The sequence below is a fragment of the Aquarana catesbeiana genome, linkage group LG06, assembly GCF_042186555.1.
Source record: "Aquarana catesbeiana isolate 2022-GZ linkage group LG06, ASM4218655v1, whole genome shotgun sequence".
NCBI classification, from domain to species: Eukaryota; Metazoa; Chordata; class Amphibia; order Anura; family Ranidae; genus Aquarana; species Aquarana catesbeiana.
Window position 1 is genome coordinate 151,866,883 of NC_133329.1, and position 19,370 is coordinate 151,886,252.

Consider the following 19,370-nt stretch of genomic DNA (forward strand, 5'->3'; position numbering starts at 1 on the left):
TTAACAATGTTTCCAAATTATGTTTTTTTATGAATGCTGTTCAGGTTGATCAAGATTTTTGAGCACTTTTACAACACACTTTTTCTAGATTTTTGTTATGCAGTATACAATCTTTTTATAACATATTCCCTAAGGAAGAAGAGCAGCACTTTAATGTAAAAGTCTTTGAGAATTAAACCTTTGATCTAGAAGGACATATTTAATTAAAAAAAAAAATGTGTAAAGTGTAACATTTATATGCTACTCGGGTTACTTGGTGCCCACATCCAGACTTTCCTTCCTTGAGGCCCCTGGCAGTACTTTGTGCTTTTTTCCAGATATCTTGAGGCTGGTCATGGGGCATGCAAGGTCCTTATCCTCTCTAATATTCTCCCTGCACTAGGTGGTTCTTGAAGAAATGGATCTTATGATGTTAGTGCTGCTCTTTGCAGTAATACAACTGTTAGTGCGGGGCACCATGGTGACATACTCTAAGGGGAAGGAACCATGATGCCTTGCACTCATAGTGTGTGCTCAAACTTCTGAGTTGAATAATACAAAACTGAGATGCAAATTAAGATACAAACATTTAAAAACAGTATTCTTTTAAATGATAATTGCTTGAAATATGCAGCACTTTAGTAAACTAATTGTCATTCAAAAAAGTGGAAGAAACGTGGAATTAAATTGGAAGAAAAACATAACACTAACTTAAAAAATGTCCTCTCACCCCCTTTCCTACGTATCTTGCTTACACTGTGTAAAAAAAAGATCTGTATACTCACCTCTTGTTAATTCTCTCTGGTTTGTTCACGCAATCCTGTAGCTCTGGCTTCCCTGTGTAAGGGAGCGCTTGAGAACAGCTGTGAATTCTGGGATTCGCAAAGTCGCCCATAGCCTTTGCCTGTACTCCTTCCTCTTCCCTGCAGCAGCCGCTTACTGATGCAGGTGAGCCAGAGCTGCAGGATCATGTGACTGGACCAGAGTGGATTAAAAAGAGGCGAGTACACGGATATTTTTCACATAGGGTATGCAGAATAGACAGAGGAAGGGAGGATGGAACATTTTTAAGAATACTTAGTGTTAGGCTTAGGTTTGGATCTACTTTAACAAACACTAGTTTCAGTCCAATATTAGGAGCTTTAAAACACAAACATCCTGTCAGTTTTTCTGCATTCCCTCATGGTTTCCTGGCGTTAAAGCGGTATTAAACCCAAAACCAAAAATTAAATATATTGCAGCTTACCAATCATTTGATGTGGTGGCTACATTAGTTTTCTTCTCTAGGCTTTTTTCCACTTTGTTTTTACCTGATGATCTGACCGGTAAAACACCTCATGTATTAGAGTGTCCTCACCCTGGGTGAATAAGCACAGGGGGCACAGCAGACAGCAACATTGTTAATCTGGGGGGAGGGGAGTGTTAGATGGGTTAGCAGATTTAAATATACTAACAAATTGAAACCATACTCAAGCTCACACTTTATAAGCAGTTATAAAAATGCCTTTTTCTTTTTGAGATAAAGATTTTACATAAATAAATGCTAATCATTATAAGCATCCGTTGTCAGTGGCAAATGGTATGTCTCAACACTCTTAACTTCTACATTTCAAGTTAAGAAAACAATTTGTTGAAAAACAATAGACTTACTGATCAGATAACCAGATTTAAAAAAGGCAAGAAAGAAAACAAATCCAGCCACTACATCTAAGAATTGCTAAGCTGCAATATATTAAATGTTTGTTTTGGGGTTTAATACCACTTTAACTTGATCAAGGGCAGTGGTTCTTAACCATTTTTTTGAGTCATGGATTTAAAGCAGAACTGTACTTGTCTTCTCTGCAGCGCTGTCCTGTCCCGGAGCTCCCCACTGTCACTGTCATCTTCGGCCAGGCGGCTTGTGAGTACCGATCTCTGGCCATTTTAATTGGCCTGGCAGAGGTGACCTCACTCCTGCGCATGTGCAGGAGTTCAGTCAGCTCAGCATTGATTAAATTGCTCACTGCACTGCACATGTGCAGCCCACTGTACAGCAGAGGACAGGCAAATAAGAAACTTTAATGCAGAAGAGACAGTGATTTACTAAAACTGGAGAGTGCAAAATCTGATGCAGCTTTGCAGGTTCTTCAAGGTTCTTTTATCAAAGCTTAATTGAACAAGCGGATTGGCTACCATGAACAGCTGCTGCGAGTTTTGTCTTCCCCAGTTGTAGTAAATCATTACGTCTTATGTCTCTTTTGCCATAAAAATCCTGCCTGTTCAACTTTTCTAATGTTTTTACTTAAAGTTCTACTTTAAGAATCTGATGAAGCTATGGACATCCTCCCCAGAAATATTGTTATAAACACAACTTTGTATGCAATGAATATATGTACGTTCTTTTATTGAAATATGACATAGACAAAGATTGAATACTTTCAATTCAAACAATCTTAACAAAAAACTCACTACTTTTCATGCAAAAGGTACAAAAATGAAACACAATCATCAAAATAAACAAAACAATTTTCATTCTGCTCAAATCTACTACTACTATTACTACTACTAGACAATGAGAATTATTATTTGCTATTATGGAGTGGCACAAGAAGGCATTTGTGCAGAGACTGATGATACAAATTTAAATAGTAAACATGAGCCAAGGGATGCTTAGGGGTCGTGCAATAAGCAGTGGCAGGTTGTGTTTTCTTTATTTTTTCTTACAATGGGAAACCATTGATTGGGACAAGGGGAAGGGCTGTATACTGAATGTAAATGTTATTTATTTCTTTATTTTTTTATATGGCTTTCACCGACTCCATGAAACCCCAGGTAAAGAACCCCTGATCTAGAGGAACTGCTTACTTGACATTGTTTATGGACAGCCCACAGTTCACAATGTACAGTCAGTATGATAACATAATTTCTGTTTCTGGCCCACTAGCTATGAGTCCTATTGGTGATGCCTTCCGCAATCGACTGCGAATGTTTCCTTCACTGATAAACTGCTGTACCATTGATTGGTTCCAGACATGGCCAACTGATGCTTTAGAGATGGTGGCCAACAAGTTCTTGGAAGATGTGGACCTCGATGATGACATTAGGAAAGAGTAAGTGTTGTGTTTATAACACTATACCCCCATTTAGAACTATGTTGTCTAGGAATACTATTTTCCTTAGATATATGAACAGGTTTTTTCAGTTGCATTAAAACATTAAAACAATATGTCAATTATAAGGAGAAAATTACTTGAAGCTTTTCAATGTTTGCAACTTTTCTCCATTGGGAGCTAAATCCATTCTTCTGCTTGAGCAATGACACTCATAACTGAATTTGAAGAGGAATAATAACTTGCTTGTAAAACCAGGTTAAGAATGTTAAAGAAATATGTACAGTATCTCACAAAAGTGAGTACACCCCTTACATTTGTGTAAATATTTAATTCTATCTTTTCATGTGACAACACTGAATAAATAACACTTTGCTACAATGTAAAATAATGAGTGTGTAGCTTGTATAACAGTGCAAGGCCCCTTTAACACTTGTACGACTTGTCCTGCGAATTGGGACTACAAAGTCACATGACAAGTCGTTCCCCCTGATTTCCAATGAGAACCATTCATATTAGTACGACTTCAAGTTGTGTCGACTTCAAAGTAGTCCCTGCACTACTTTGGTCCGACTTTGATCCTACTTCAGCCCATTGAATATCACTGAAGTCGGATCGCTGTCTTAACTGATCCGACTTTGGCATGTGACTTTAACTCTGATTATCTTGAAGGGGAAATCCACGCCAAATTTAAAAAAAAACGGCATGGATTCCCCCTCCAAGGGCAAGCCAGGCTCTTTGGTCTGGTATGGATTTTAAGGGGAACCCCCACACCGAAAAAACAGCGTGGGGGTCCCCCCAACATCCATACCAGACCCTTATCCGAGCACACAGCCTGGCAGGTCAGGAAAGGGGGTGGGGACGAGCGAGTGCCCCCCCCGAACCGTACCAGGCTGCATGCCCTCAACATCAGGGGTGGGTGCTTTGGGGCAGGGGCAGCCCTGCGCCCCCCACCCAAAGCACCTTGTCCCATGTTGATGAGGACAAGGGCCTCTTCCTGACAACCCTGGCCTTTGGTTGTCGGGGTCTGCAGGCGGGGGGCTAATTGGAATCTGGAAGACGCCTTTAACAAGGGGGCCCCCAGATCCTGGCCCCCCACCCTATGTGAATGAGTATCGGGTACATTGTACCCCTACCCATTCACTTAAAAGTGTCAAAAGTGTCAAAAATAAAACACATTACACATGTTTTTAAAGTAATTTATTAAGGCAGCTCCGGCGTCTCTTCCGATCTCTTTTCCCCTCTCCAGCTCTTCTGCCTCCTCCACTGACGTCTTCTGCCTCTGCCGGTTCTTCTTCCCTCTCCAGGTCTTCTCCGCTGATGTCTTCTGCCCTCTCTGGTTCTTCTCCCTCTGTCCGCTGTTATTTGCCTCTGCTGGGTCTTCTCCGCTATCTTCTCGCTCTGTTCTTCTTCCGATGTTGACTTGATGCTCTCTCCCGCGCTGATGCTGGGTGCGCGGTGTGCTACTACCTATATTGGCATGGGGCGGGGTCTCCAGGTGACATCATATGAATGCCCCGCCCCTTATGACATCACCACCCCATCATGCCCCGGGTGGTGCATCCACCCCCCTATGAGGGCATGCGGCCTGGTACGGTTCAGGAGTGGGGGGGGGGGCACTTGCTCGTTCCTACTCCCTTTCCTGACCTGCCAAGCTGCATGCTCGGATAAGGGTCTGGTATGGACCCCACGCCGAAAAAACAGTGTGGGGTCCCCCTTAAAATCCATACCAGACCGAAGGGCCTAGTATGCTCTTGGAGGGGGAACCCATGCCGTTTTGTTTTTTTTTCAAATTTGGCGTGGAGTTCCCCCTAAAGATTCATACCAGACACAAAGTGCCTGCATTGTCGGGGATCAAAGTCGGATCCCCGTTCATTGAAGTTGGACGCATGTCGGACTTCAAGTCACAGTGCATTGTCTGATCCACAGTTGTACGACTGTCATGTCGTACCAGTGTGAAAGGGGCCTAAATTTGCTGTCCCCTCAAAATAACTCAACACACAGCCATTAATGTCTAAACTGCTGGCAACAAAAGTGAGTACACCTCTAAGTGAAAATGTCCAAATTGGGCCCAATTAGCCATTTTCCCTCCCCGGTGTCATGTGACTCGTTAGTGTTACAAGGTCTCAGGTGTGAATGGGGATCAGGTGTGTTAAATTTGGTGTTATCGCTCTCACTCTCTCATACTGGTCACTGGAAGTTCAACATGGCACCTCATGGCAAAGAACTCTCTGAGGATCTGAAAAAAAAGAATTGTTGCTCTACATAAAGATGGCCTAGGCTATAAGAAGATTGCCAAGACCCTGAAAGTGAGCTGCAGCACTGTGGCCAAAACCATACAGCGGTTTAACAGGACAGGTTCCACTCAAAACGGGCCTCGTCATGGTCGACTAAAGAAGTTGAGTGCACATGCTCAGCGTCATATCTAGAGGTTGTCTTTGGGAAATAGACGTATGAGTGCTGTCAGCATTGCTGCAGAGGTTGAAGAGATGGGGAGTCAGCTTGCCAGTGTTCAGACGATACACCGCACACTGCATTAAATTGGTCTTCATGGCTGTCATCCCAGAAGGAAGCCCCTTCTAAAGCTGATGCACAAGAAATCCCACAAACAGTTTGCTGAAGACAAGCAGACTAAGGACATGGATTACTGGAACCATGTCCTGTGGTCTGATGAGACCAAGATAAACGTATTTGGTTCAGATCGTGTCAAGCATGTGTGGCAGCAACCAGGTGAGGAGTACAAAAACAAGTGTGTCTTGCCTACAGTCAAGCTTGGTGGTGGGTGTGTCATGGTCTGGGGCTACATAAGTGTTGCCGACACTGGGGAGCTACAGTTCATTGAGGGAACCATGAATGCCAACATGTACTGTGACATACTTAAGCATAGCAGGATCCCCTCCCTTCGGAGACTGGGCCGCAGGGCAGTATTCCAACATAACAACCCCAAATACACCTCCAAGATGACCACTGCCTTACTAATGAAGCTAAGGGTAAAGATGATGGACTGGCCAAGCATGTCTCCAGACCTAAACCCTATTGAGCATCTGTGGGGCATCCTCAAATAGAAGGTGGAGGAGCGCAAGGTCTCTAACATCCATCAGCTCAAGTGGCAACCTATGAAGCTCTGGTGAACGCCATGCCCAAGAGGGTTAAGGAAGTGCTGGAAAATAATGATGGCCACAAAAAATATTTTCACTTTGGGCCCAATTTGGACATTTTCACTTAGGGGTATACTTACTTTTGTTGCCAGTGGTTTAGACATTAATGGCTGTGTGTTGGGTTATTTTGAGGGGACAGCAAATTTACACTGTCATACAAGCTGTACACTCACTACTTTACATTGTAGCAAAGTGTCATTTCTTCTGTGTTGACACATGAAAAGTTAGAATAAAATATTTACAAAAATGTGAGGGGTGCATTCACTTTTGTGAAATACTGTATATGCCTTTATGCAGCAGACATTTGAAGGAGTCAACTATTAGACCCATAGCCAAACCCCAAATCTCAAATCGCTTAGGGAAATTAAATTTTTCATTTTCTTTGCCTGCTCCAGAAAAGATATTTAATAATGGTGTTAAAAAATGTGATTAGACAGCATGACTTCCAGAAACAGTATAAAAACTGAAGTAAAGTAAACATCTGCAGCATCATGTGTGGTGATATGTCTGTACCGTAACTGCACTGCTTGCTGCAGTCAACTAGCAGCAGCCCCAAGGAGCCTTGACTGTGTTAGATAACAGCCATTCTGAGAGGTTCGGTTGAAATTAGTACTGTACTGCTATGCATACAGATCATACTATATATCCTCTACACCAGGGATCCTCAAACTACGGCCCTCCAGCTGTTGCGGAACTACACATCCCATGAGGCATTGTAAAACTCTGACAATCACAGACATAACTAGGCATGATGGGAATTGTAGTTCCTGAACACCTGGAGGGCCAAAGTTTGAAGACCCCTGCTCTACACTGATACATTACCACACAATATATATTGCTATAGTGTTAGCGCTACTGCTAGTAATGAGAGTCTATACAGGAAGTATATATTTATATATGATTTACCCTGTACTTTTAATTTACCCCTGTAAAAAAACTAACATCTGCATATTATAAGTATATCTTTGTAGGTTTCATGCAGGTACCATTCTACTACTGGTAACATACTCCCAGATTAGTCATCCCTTTAGCACAGTGGTTCTCAACTCCGGTCCTCAGGACCCACTAACAGGCCAGAATTTAAGTATTACCTTGGGGAGATGCAGACTAGAATACTGCAATCACTGAGTAGCAAATGATATCACCTGTGATGTATTTCAGCTATCTTGCAAACCTGGCCTGTTAGTGGGTCCCGAGGAAAGGAGTTGAGAACCACTGCTTTAGCATGAATGTTGGTCTATGTGACTGTCATTAAATGACAAGCTCCCTTTTACAGGCAGGAACTAATACAACGGTGTATGTGTTTTCTATAGACAAATAATGTTAAGGGCCTATTTTTGCTAGATGTGCTAAAAAAGAAATGTCATAACACATGATATTAATATAAGGTTGAGCTGCCGTGCATTTTTGAGCGTGTTGAGTTACATTTTTAGAGGAATCCATTCAGTTGACTGAAAATGCAATGTATTGCACCAAAAAGAAAGCATACACGTATAAGGGGTTCCCATGCTGTGGGTGTTCTCTAAAGCTGAACTCTAGGCAGATATATTAGGCATAAAGAAAACGCTGTAATCCTTCATGCATCATCGATTGTATTTTTTAAAATGCAAGCAGTGTAAGCAAGGCTGCCATCAGGGGGGTACAGGCAGTACTTAAGTAAGGGGCCCGAGTGTCCCAAGGGACCCGGCTGGCCAGGGCCCGCTCCACCTACAGCAGCATATGAAATTAATCTATCACCTGTGCCGACGCTAGCCTGCAGGGTGCCTGGCCGCTATAGGGCCTCCTTTCACTTTCACTAGCAGTCCCTCCCCCCACTGTAAAGAAGTGGAGAGAAGCATTACAGTGAGCCTTAGCCGGCTGCCGCCTTCCTGACTAACAACCCTCCCAGCAGGTGATCGCGGCCAGCACTCGCTCCTCTTCCTTCCCTGCTGAGGCAGAGCCTGCTAGCTGCTGCTAAGTTGGTTTACAGTGTGATTGGCCGGGACACGGGCAGGGGGTATGGTCAGCTCGTCGTCATCTATCTGCATGCACCCAGCCCTATCAGGTGCATGCAGATAGATACCAGAGAGCAGCCTGGAGGGTAAGTCACAAAATTAAGTGTGTGCTGCTGTGCCCCATGTGCTGCCTGTAGATTTAGAATGTATTTAATATCCTTCTCCTTGGATGGGACACCTGGGGGCCGAGGCTGACAAGCTGACATCAGTGGCATGATGGAATTGCATTGTGGAAAATGGATGAGGATGACTCTGGGTGGGGATGAGAGTTACAATGTGGAGAGCCTCTTCACTATGTAACTCATCCCCACCCAGAGTCATCCTCATCCATTTTCCACAATGCAAGTCAATCATCCTCATCCCCACCCAGCACCATCCATCCCTCCAGTCTCCACAATGCATCCCCATCCACACCCAGCACCATCCATCCCTCTCCACAATGCATCCCCATCCACGTCCAGCACCATCCATCCCTCCAGTCTCCACAATGCATCCCCATCCACACCCAGCACCATCCATCCCTCTCCACAATGCATCCCCATCCACGTCCAGCACCATCCATCCCTCCAGTCTCCACAATGCATCCCCACCAACACCCAGCACCATCCATCCCTCTCCACAATGCATCCCCATCCACGCCAGCACCATCCATCCCTCCAGTCTCCACAATGCATCCCCACCCACACCCAGCACCATCCATCCCAATCCACAACGCATCCCCATCCACGTCCAGCACCATCCATCCCTCCAGTCTCCACAATGCATCCCCACCCACGCCCAGCACCATCCATCCCTCTCCACAATGCATCCCCATCCACGCCCAGCACCATCCATCCCTCCAGTCTCCACAATGCATCCCCACCCACGCCCAGCACCATCCATCCCTCTCCACAATGCATCCCCATCCACGTCCAGCACCATCCATCCCTCCAGTCTCCACAATGCATCCCCACCCACGCCCAGCATCATCCATCCCTCTCCACAATGCATCCCCATCCACGCCCAGCACCATCCATCCCTCCAGTTTCCACAATGCATTCCCATCCACGCCCAGCACCATCCATCCCTCTCCACAATGCATCCCCATCCACGTCCAGCACCATCCATCCCTCTCCACAATGCATCACCATCCATGCCCAGCACCATCCATCCCTCTCCACAATGCATCACCATCCATGCCCAGCACCATCCATCCCTCTCCACAATACATCCTCATCCACGCCCAGCACCATCCATCCCTCTCCACAATGCATCCCCATCCACGCCCAGCATCATCCATCCCTCGCCACAATGCATCCCCATCCATGCCCAGCACCAGCCATCCCTCCATTCTCCACAATGTATCCCCACCCACGCCCAACACCATCCATCCCTCTCCACAATGCATCCCCATCCACACCCAGCACCATCCATCCCTCTCCACAATGCATCCCCATCCACGCCCAGCACCATCCATCCCTCTCCACAATGCATCCCCATCCACGCCAGCACCATCCATCCCTCCAGTCTCCACAATGCATCCCCACCCACACCCAGCACCATCCATCCCAATCCACAACGCATCCCCATCCACGTCCAGCACCATCCATCCCTCCAGTCTCCACAATGCATCCCCACCCACACCCAGCACCATCCATCCCTCTCCACAATGCATCCCCATCCACGTCCAGCACCATCCATCCCTCCAGTCTCCACAATGCATCCCCACCCACGCCCAGCACCATCCATCCCTCTCCACAATGCATCCCCATCCACGTCCAGCACCATCCATGCCTCCAGTCTCCACAATGCATCCTCACCCACGCCCAGCATCATCCATCCCTCTCCACAATGCATCCCCATCCACGCCCAGCACCATCCATCCCTCCAGTCTCCACAATGCATCCCCACCCACTCCCAGCACCATCCATCCCTCTCCACAATGCATCCCCATCCATGCCCAGCACCATCCATCCCTCCAGTTTCCACAATGCATCCCCATCCATGCCCAGCACCATCCATCCCTCTCCACAATGCATCACCATCCATCCCTCTCCACAATGCATCCCAATCCATGCCCAGCACCATCCATCCCTCTCCACAATACATCCTCATCCACGCCCAGCACCATCCATCCCTCTCCACAATGCATCCCCATCCACGCCCAGCACCATCCATCCCTCGCCACAATGCATTCCCATCCATGCCCAGCACCAGCCATCCCTCCATTCTCCACAATGTATCCCCACCCACGCCCAACACCATCCATCCCTCTCCACAATGCATCCCCATCCACACCCAGCACCATCCATCCCTCTCCACAATGCATCCCCATCCACGCCCAGCACCATCCATCCCTCTCCACAATGCATCCCCTTCCACGACAAAGCACTAATCATCCCTCTCCACAATGCATCCTCATCCATGCCCAGCACCATCCACCTATCTAGTCTCTACAATGCATTCCCATCCACACCCAGCACCATCCATCCCTCTCCAGGATTTTGGGTGTGGATGGGGAAACATTGTGGAGAGGGATGGATGATGCTAGGTATAGATGGGAATACATTGTGGAAGAGGAATGGATGATGCTGGGCATGGATGGGGACTCGGTGGGACAGCCAGTGGGCGGGCTCTGGGGAATGTTGGTGGTCAGGCCCCGGGGGGCCCAGGCCTAAATCTGTGTAAGGGGCCCCAAAATTTATGATGGCTGCCCTGAGTGGAAGTACCTGCATTTGACCTGGTATCAACCTTTTGCAGTCCATGTTCAACAGAGTTGAAATGTAAGAAGAAGTTGCAGGACAACAAGCATGCTGATAGGAGGAGAAAGTAGTGTGACGGGATAAGCTTATTACTGTTCTGCTTCTGCTGGGGTGGATCCAGGACACTCTGGGCTCAGAGGAAGTAGGTTGAATAATGCTGGCCATCACACTGAGGACATTTTGTGTAAAGTACTGAGGAGGAGGGTTCCAGACTGAATTGGAATATTACTATAAAATCTGTTTTTTATTTTACCTTTGATAGGCTATTCATTTTTATCCTTATGTTGATTTTGGATGGTGTTCTGCTTTAAACTGAGCACTATATTTTATAATTGTTCTACAGTGCCTTGAAAAAGTATTCATACCCCTTGAAATTTTCCACATTTTGTCATGTATTGTATTGTATGTATGTCATGTATTTTATTGGGATTTTATGTGATAGACCAACACAAAGTGGCACATAATTGTGAAGTAGAAGGAAAATGATAAATAGTTTTTACAAATAAATATCTGCAAAGTGTGGCGTGCATTTGTATTCAGCCCCCTTTACTCTGATACCCCTAACTAAAATCTAGTTGAACCAATTGCCTTCAGAAGTCACCTAATTAGTAAATAGAGTCCACCTGTGTGTAATTTAATCTCTGTATACATACAGTTGTTCTGTGAAGCCCTCAGAGGTTTGTTAGAGAACCTTAGTAAACAAACAGCATCATAAAGGCCAAGGAACACACCAGACAGGTCGGGTAAAGTTGTGGAAATGTTTAAAGCAGGGTTAGCTTTTAAAGAAACTATCCCAAGCTTTGAACATCTCATGGAGCACTGTTCAATCCATCATTCGAAAATGGAAAGAGTATGGCACAACTGCACACCTATCAAGACATAGTCCAGCTAAACTGACAGGTCGGGCAAGGAGAACATTAATCAAGGAAACAGCCAAGAGGCCCATGATAACTCTGGAGGAGCTACAGAGATCCACAGCTCAGGTGGGAGAATCTGCTCACAGGACAGCTATTAGTCCTGCACTCCACAAATCTGGCCTTTATGGAAGAGTGACGAGAAGAAAGCCATTGTTGAAAGAAAGCTAAAAAAAAGTCCTGTTTGCAGTTTGTGAGAAGCCATGTGGGGGACACAGCAAACATGTAGAAGAAGTTGCTCTGGCCAGATGAGACCAAAATTGAACTTTTTGGCCTAAAAGCAAAATGCTATGTGTGGCGGAAAACTACCACTGTTCATCACCCTGTACACACCATCGTGTTGTGGGGATGCTTTTCTTCAGCAGGGAAAGGAAAGCTGGTCAGAGTTGATAGGGAGATGGATGGAGCCAAATACAGGGAAATCTTAAAAGAAAACCTGTTAGAGTCTGTAAAAGACTTGAGGCTGGGGCGGAAGTTCACCTTCCAGCAGGACAACAACATACAGCCAGAGTTACAATGGAACGGCTTAGATCAAAGCATATTCATGTGTTATAATGGCCCAGTCAAACTCCAGAGCTAAATCCAATTGAGAATCTGTGGCAAGACTTGAAAATTGCTGTTCACATACGCTCTCCGTCCAATCTGACAGAGCTTGAGCTATTTTGCAAAGAAGAATGGGTAAAAATGTCACTCTTTAGATGTGCAAAGATGGTAGATACCCAAAAAGACTTGCAGCTGTAATTACAGTGAAAGATGGTTCTACAAAGTATTGACTCAGGGGGGCTGAATACAAATGCAAGCCACACTTTTCAGATATTTATTTGTAAAAAATTTGGATATCATTTTCCTTTTACTTCACAATTATGTGCCACTTTATGTTGGTCTATCACATAAAATCCCAATAAAATACATTTACATTTTTGGTTGTACCATGACAAAATGTGGGAAATTTCAAGGGGGGTGAATACTTTTTCAATGTATAAAAGAAACCTAAACATAATATAGAAAAACTGAAATCATGTTAGCAGATTGCTTTCTGTGGGCATTAACTAGGCATTAAGCTATTTTTAACATCAGTATAGTTTCTGTAACCACCAAGAGAAACAAAGAATTTCTTTTTGCTGTTGGAAAACCAAATGCAGTCGAAAAGCCTTTAAATCTGGAACACGTCACTGTGGAAATGTTGATTTATAGAAGCTTCCTGACAAGTTTTAATGTATGTATTGCTGTGTAGAAGTATTATGGCAGCCCTCCTTGTGACAAGCAATATATGTATTGCTGTGTATTATTCAGGTGTTTCTCGTGACAAGAATTAATTTATGTCTCACTGTGCGTATATATTTTACAGGGCTTTCCTGTGGCAAGCAATAATATATGTCTTGCTGTGTATATGTATTATACAGACCTTTTTTTTAATGATGAGCAACAATATACTTTATATACTGCTGTGTATATGTAATATGCAGTTCTTACCCAACAGAAGGATTGATAGTATGTATTGCTTTATGAAATGTCTTAGGGTTGTTTCCATGTGCAAATATTTCCAAGAAAGCGTCAAGGAGCTGTCAGACAGTCTCTACAACACACTACGCCGACACAACTACGTCACCCCAACCTCGTACCTGGAGCTGATCCTCACTTTCAAGACTTTACTAAACAGCAAACGTTATGAGGTGGACACCATGAGGAACCGATACCTTGTTGGTCTTGAAAAACTAGAATTTGCATCATCACAAGTAAGCACAGAAACCGCCAGGATAATGTGCAGTTGTTATTGCTGTAATAAACAGGCTATAGTTCGTTTTTCAGACCCATTTTAGCCAAGTATATAACCTAACACTTTTCACGTTTAGGTAGATTGGCTTTATTTGACTGAAAATATACATATGGGTCAAATCATATCCAGTACATCTTTCTAATATGAGCACATTTTGTTTTGTCTCTTTAAAAATGCTGCAAGTACAGAAAAATACCTTGTAATCCTGGCAGAAATCAAGTGAGCTTGTGACTTCCTTATCAGTTATCAGTCCTGTTTAGTTGATTTCTGTGGGCTATAGAACACTCTTTCCCCCAATATTATGGTAATAAGTAGAAGGGGATGTGCCCTGTAGTCCTAACACTTTTTCTGCCCTAGGCTGACAGTGCTGCTTCTCCATTAAGCTGACCAGGCCTTTTCTGGAACTTTTTGTTTACAAGTTTAAATTTGTATTTTTTGCTAGAAGATTACTTAGAACCCCCAAACATTATATATTTTTTATATATTTTTTTATATATTTTTTTTTAGCAGAGACGAAATGGCGATCATTGCAATATTTTATGTCACACTGTATTTGCGCAGCAGTCTTTCAAATGTAATTTTTGGGGAAAAAATACATTTTAATGAATTAGAAAAAAAGAAACGCAATAGTTACCCCATTTTTTTTGTATAATGTGAAAGATGATGTTACGCATAATAAATAAATACCCAACATGTCATGATTTTAAATTGCGCACGCTCGTGGAATGGGGACAAACTACGGTGCTTTAAAATTTCCATAGGCGATGCTTTAAAAATGTAATTTTTTTTTTTTTTTAATCACTTTTTTTCCTATTACAAGGAATGTAAACATCCCTTGTAAAAGAAATAAGCATTACAGGTCCTATTTATTGAGAGATCTGGGGTCAAAAAGTCCCCAGATGTCTCATTTACCTTTTAAAAGCAAAATAAACATTTTTTTTTTTTGTTTTTTTGACATTTTGATTAAAAAAAAATAGTGTTTATGCCCAAGAAGTGACGTCAGAGGTCACTCCGGTCCTCCAAGGGCATAGAGCTGAGTGGGAGCCATCTTGCCCTCACTTGATTTCCTGCCCAGCACACGGACGCATCGGATCACTTCCGGGTTAATTAACGGCTCCGGTAAGCTTGGAGCTGACTGGCAGGGGGCACCTCTCCAGCCACCTATAAAAGTGATTCCTTGGCTAATGGCATATGAAGGAAGGGTTTGGATTTCTAGAGCACTGGGCTGACTTTTCATTGGAGTGCAACCTATATGCTAAAGATGGGCAGACAGGTCAGTTAGGAGTCAGACATTAATGGAGGGTGGAATGGGGATAGATGGGAGGAGGGTTATAGCAGGTGACAAGAAGGTTTCCATGTTGCAAACAACCCTTGGAAATTATAGTGCTATTTGTACTACTAAAAAAGATATGCAAACACCAGAGAAAAATGTTATAATGCATTAAAGTGTTCATCCATTCCAGACGTCTGCCAAGCAAAATAGGTGAGTTGGAAGCCCTGGTGCACGAGGAGAGCTATAATTTAATCAGTATTGCTGAATCTTGGCTTCGTTCTTCACATGACTGGGCTATTAATATTCCTGGCTATGCACTCTTTCGGAAAGAGGGTAAAAAGGAAAGGTGGCGGTGTCTGTCTCTATGTGAGAAGTGATCTCAAAGCGAGTGTGAAAGAGGACCTAGTTGATGGAGAGTGTGATATGGCTGAAGCATTATGGGTAGAACTGCATATAGATGTGCATAGTTCAAAGTTAATCATTGGAGTTTGTTATAGGCCACCCAATGTTAATGAGGAGGTGGAGACTCCACTCCTTGCACAGATGGAAAGGGCTGCAAGGGCTGGGACACTGATAATAATGGGGGATTTTAATTACCCGGAAATTGACTGAAGTAATGGCACTGCTGGAACAGTTAAACCTATTACAGGACAATTTTATGGTACAATTCATAGAGGCCCCAACTAGGAATGATGCTCTGTTGGACCTGGTAATCTCAATGATCTCAATGATCATATAAAGGAACATCTGGGTAGCAGTGACCATAACTTGATTTCATTTAATGTTAGCTGTAAGCAACAAACACATATGGGAAAGATAAAAACACTTAACTTTAAGAGTGCAAATTTTCCAAGGATGAGGGCTGCTCTCCATGACTTAGACTGAGAGGGAATATTGGCATCTATGAACACAGAACAGAAATGTGAATTCTTCAAAGCAACTGCATGTGAACTCACTGCAAAGTATATTCCCATGGGCAATACGTTTGAAAGGTTAAAAATTAAACGTTTGTGGCTCACGGACAAGTTTAAAAAAGTTGTAAATAGTAAGAAAAGAGATTTAAAAAAATATAAAAATGAAGGAACACTATCATCGTTTACAAAGAAAATAACAGAATATGTAAAAAGGAAATCAAGGACGCAAAAATTCTAAACGAACGACATATTGCAAAAGATAGTAGGACAAACCAAAAAAATTCTTCAAATATATTAATAGTAAAAAGGTCAGGTCTGAGAATGTAGGCCCTTTACAAAATAATCTAAAGTGGGTGACTGGGGACAAAGAGAAGCCAAATTTATTAACCACTTGGCATCCGCGCTATAGCCTAATGACGGCCACAGCGCGGACCTGAATTTCCGGGAGGCCGTCATATGACGGCCTTCCCTTTGCACGCTCCCCGCACGCACTGCAGGGTGTGCACAGCGCGCGCTGTGATCACCGAGTCCCCGAGACTCGGGTGATCACAGATCCGAGTAAGGGGCCGAACCTGGCCCCTTACCACGTGATTAGCTGTCAGCCAATGACAGCTAATCACATGATGTAAATAAAAGCTTGTTAATCTTTTTTTTTCTTCTTCTCACGCTGTTAGCGTGAGAAGAAAAAAACGATCACTGGCTTATGTGCAAGGGACATCGGTCCCGAAGAGGAAGAAGCAATTCTGCCTCATCTGTGCCCACCAGTACCCCCTGCCAGTGCCACCTGCCATTGCCACCTGCCAGTGCCCACCAGTGCCACCTATCAATGTCCACCAGTGCCACCTATCAATGGCCATTAGTGCCCCCTATAAATGCCCACAAGTGCCACCTATTAATGCCCACCAGTGGTGCCAATCAGTGCCACCTAGCAGTGCTGCCTATCAGTGTAACCAACCAGTGCCGATCAGTGCCCATCACTGCCACCCATCAGTGCCCATCACTGCCACCTATCAGTGCCCATCAGTGCCGCCTCATCAGCGTACATCAATGAAGGAGAAAAATTACGCATTTGCAAAATTTTATAACAAAATATAAAAATATATAACATTTAAAAAAAAAAATCAGTCTTTTTACATTTTTTTTAACAAAAAATAAAAATCACAGAGATGACCAAATACCACCAAAAGAAAGCTCTATTTGTGGGAAAAAAATGATAAAAATTTCATTTGGGTACAGTGTTGTATGACCGCTCAATTGTCATTCAAAGTTCATCAGCGCTGAAAGCTGAAGATTGGTCTGGACAGGAAGGGGGTTTAAGTGCCCAGTAAGCAAGTGGTTAAATACTTTCTTCAGCTCTGTTTATACAAAGGAGCATGGGGGAGCTCATGTCCATAATGGGGATGGTACTGACAAAGCCCCAAACAATCCACAATGGCTCAAAAGCGATATGATCCAGAAATATTTAGACAGAATAAAGGTGGATAAAGCACCTGGACCAGATGGCATTCACCCACGGATCGTGAAAGAATTGAGCTTTGTCATTTCAAAGCAATTGTTTCAAATTTTTAGGGACTCATTAATGACTGGAATAGTACCACTGGATTGGCGTAGGGCCAATGTGGTGCCTATATTTAAAAAGGGATCAAAGTCTTTACAAAGTAACTATAGACCTGTTAGTTTTACTTCTATAGTTGGGAAGATACTGGAGAATTTAATAAAAGACCACACAGACGAGTTCTTGCTGGAAAAAAATATTTTAAGCAACAGACAGCATGGATTCATGAAAGACAGAAGTTGTCAGACAAACCTGATTTCTTTTTATGAGGAGGTAAGTAAAACCTTGGACAGAGGGGTGGCTGTGGACATGGTATACTTGGATTTTGCAAAAGTGTTTGACATAGGGCTGATGTGTAAGGTACAGTCTACAGGTTTGGAAAGATCGGTTTGCAAATGGATAGAAAACTGGCTAAAAGACCGAATAGAGAGTAGTGGTTAATGATTCATACTCTGAATGGTCTAAAGTTATAAGTGGTATACCCCAAGGTTCAGTGTTGGGACCCCTACTTTTTAATATCTTTATAAATGATATAGGGTCTGGGATTAAAAGTACCATTTCAGTGTTTGCAGATGACACCAAGCTATGCAGTGGAAAAACATCCTTACAGGATGCAGGGGCGTAACTAGAAATCACAGGGCCCCATAGCAAAATGTTGTATGGTGCCCCCACCCCCTGCAAACAGCCCCCCCCCCCCAAAAAAATAACAAATTTACCAAAATTATGTAGAAGAATAATACATATCGGCCTAAACTGAGAAAAAAAATGTTTTTTATATATTTTTGGGAGATATTTATTATAGCAAAATGTAAAAAATATTGCGTTTTTTAAAAAATTGTCGCTCTTATCTTGTTTATAGCGCAAAAAATAAAAATTGCAGAGGTGATCAAATACCACCAAAAGAAAGCTCTATTTGTGGGGAAAAAAGGACATCAATTTTGTTTGGGATCCACGTCGCACGACCGCGCAATTGTCAGTTAAAGCGACGCAGTGCCGAATCGCAAAAAGTGCTCTGGTCAGGAAGGGGGTAAATCCTTCCGGGGCTGAAGTGGTTAATACAGCAGTTACTGTGACCAGTGCAGGACATTTACCCGCCTCCCCCCGCCATGCTGCATATTAAAAAAAATCAGACATTCACATCACAGACAGTTCATAATCTTGAGACTGCAGTCCGGCTGTATGGCATCACACTGCATTATGCATCAGCTTAATTTAGCTTGTGCTTGCTTGCTTACTTACCTGTGAAAAAAATGTGAATCTGGACTCTGTTTCTCTGTGTCTGCAATAAAGTGGGTCACGGACAGTGCATTGGGGTTCCTCATCGGCGGCGCTGCCTGGCTCCTCTTGGTTGCGGGCTGCAGTACAGTAGCTTGCGATGCTCCTCCCATCGCACCTCTGGCCCAGTGACGTTACGCCGCTGGGACGGGGATGGCGCCGCTGTTCTGTCTAACGTGCAGGACAGGAGCTTGCCGATGCTGAGCCCCGAGCCACTCGGCAGCGGGCCCCACTCTGCAACGGGCCGCGGCTGAGGGCCCCACTTGGCAGCGGGCCCCACTCAGCAGTGGGCCGCAGCTGAGGGCTCCACTCGGCAGCGGGCCCCACTCAGCAGTGGGTTGCGGCTGAGGGCCCCACTCGGCAGTGGGCCCCACTCAGCAGTGGGCAGCGGCTGAGGGCCCCATAGCGAGGGGCGACAATTTTGAAAAAAACACAATATCTTTTACTTTTTGCTTTAATAAATATCCCACATTTTTTTTCAAAAAACAAATTTGTTGCTCAGTTTAGGCCAATATGTATTTTTCTACATATTTTTGTTTAAAAAAAATCGCTATAAGCATATATTGATTGGTTTGCGCAAAAGTTATAGCGTCTACAAAATAGGGGGTAGATTTATGGCATTTTTATTAATACTATTTTTCTTACTAGTAATGGCGGCAATTTGCAATTTTTATCGGGACTGCGATATTGCGGTGGACAAA

General features: G+C 43.9%; 1 protein-coding gene across 2 annotated transcripts in view; it reads left to right on the forward strand.

Annotated features, from left to right (window-relative positions):
* The window catches only part of DNAH3 (dynein axonemal heavy chain 3), an 827,768-nt gene that overhangs the window by 689,295 nt on the left and 119,103 nt on the right, over positions 1–19,370 (forward strand). For both annotated transcript variants that reach the window (XM_073591059.1, XM_073591058.1), the window contains exons 48-49: positions 2,903–3,068; positions 13,395–13,611. In XM_073591059.1, the coding sequence (XP_073447160.1) occupies positions 2,903–3,068; positions 13,395–13,611 (383 nt within the window). The remainder of the gene's footprint in view (positions 1–2,902; positions 3,069–13,394; positions 13,612–19,370) is intronic.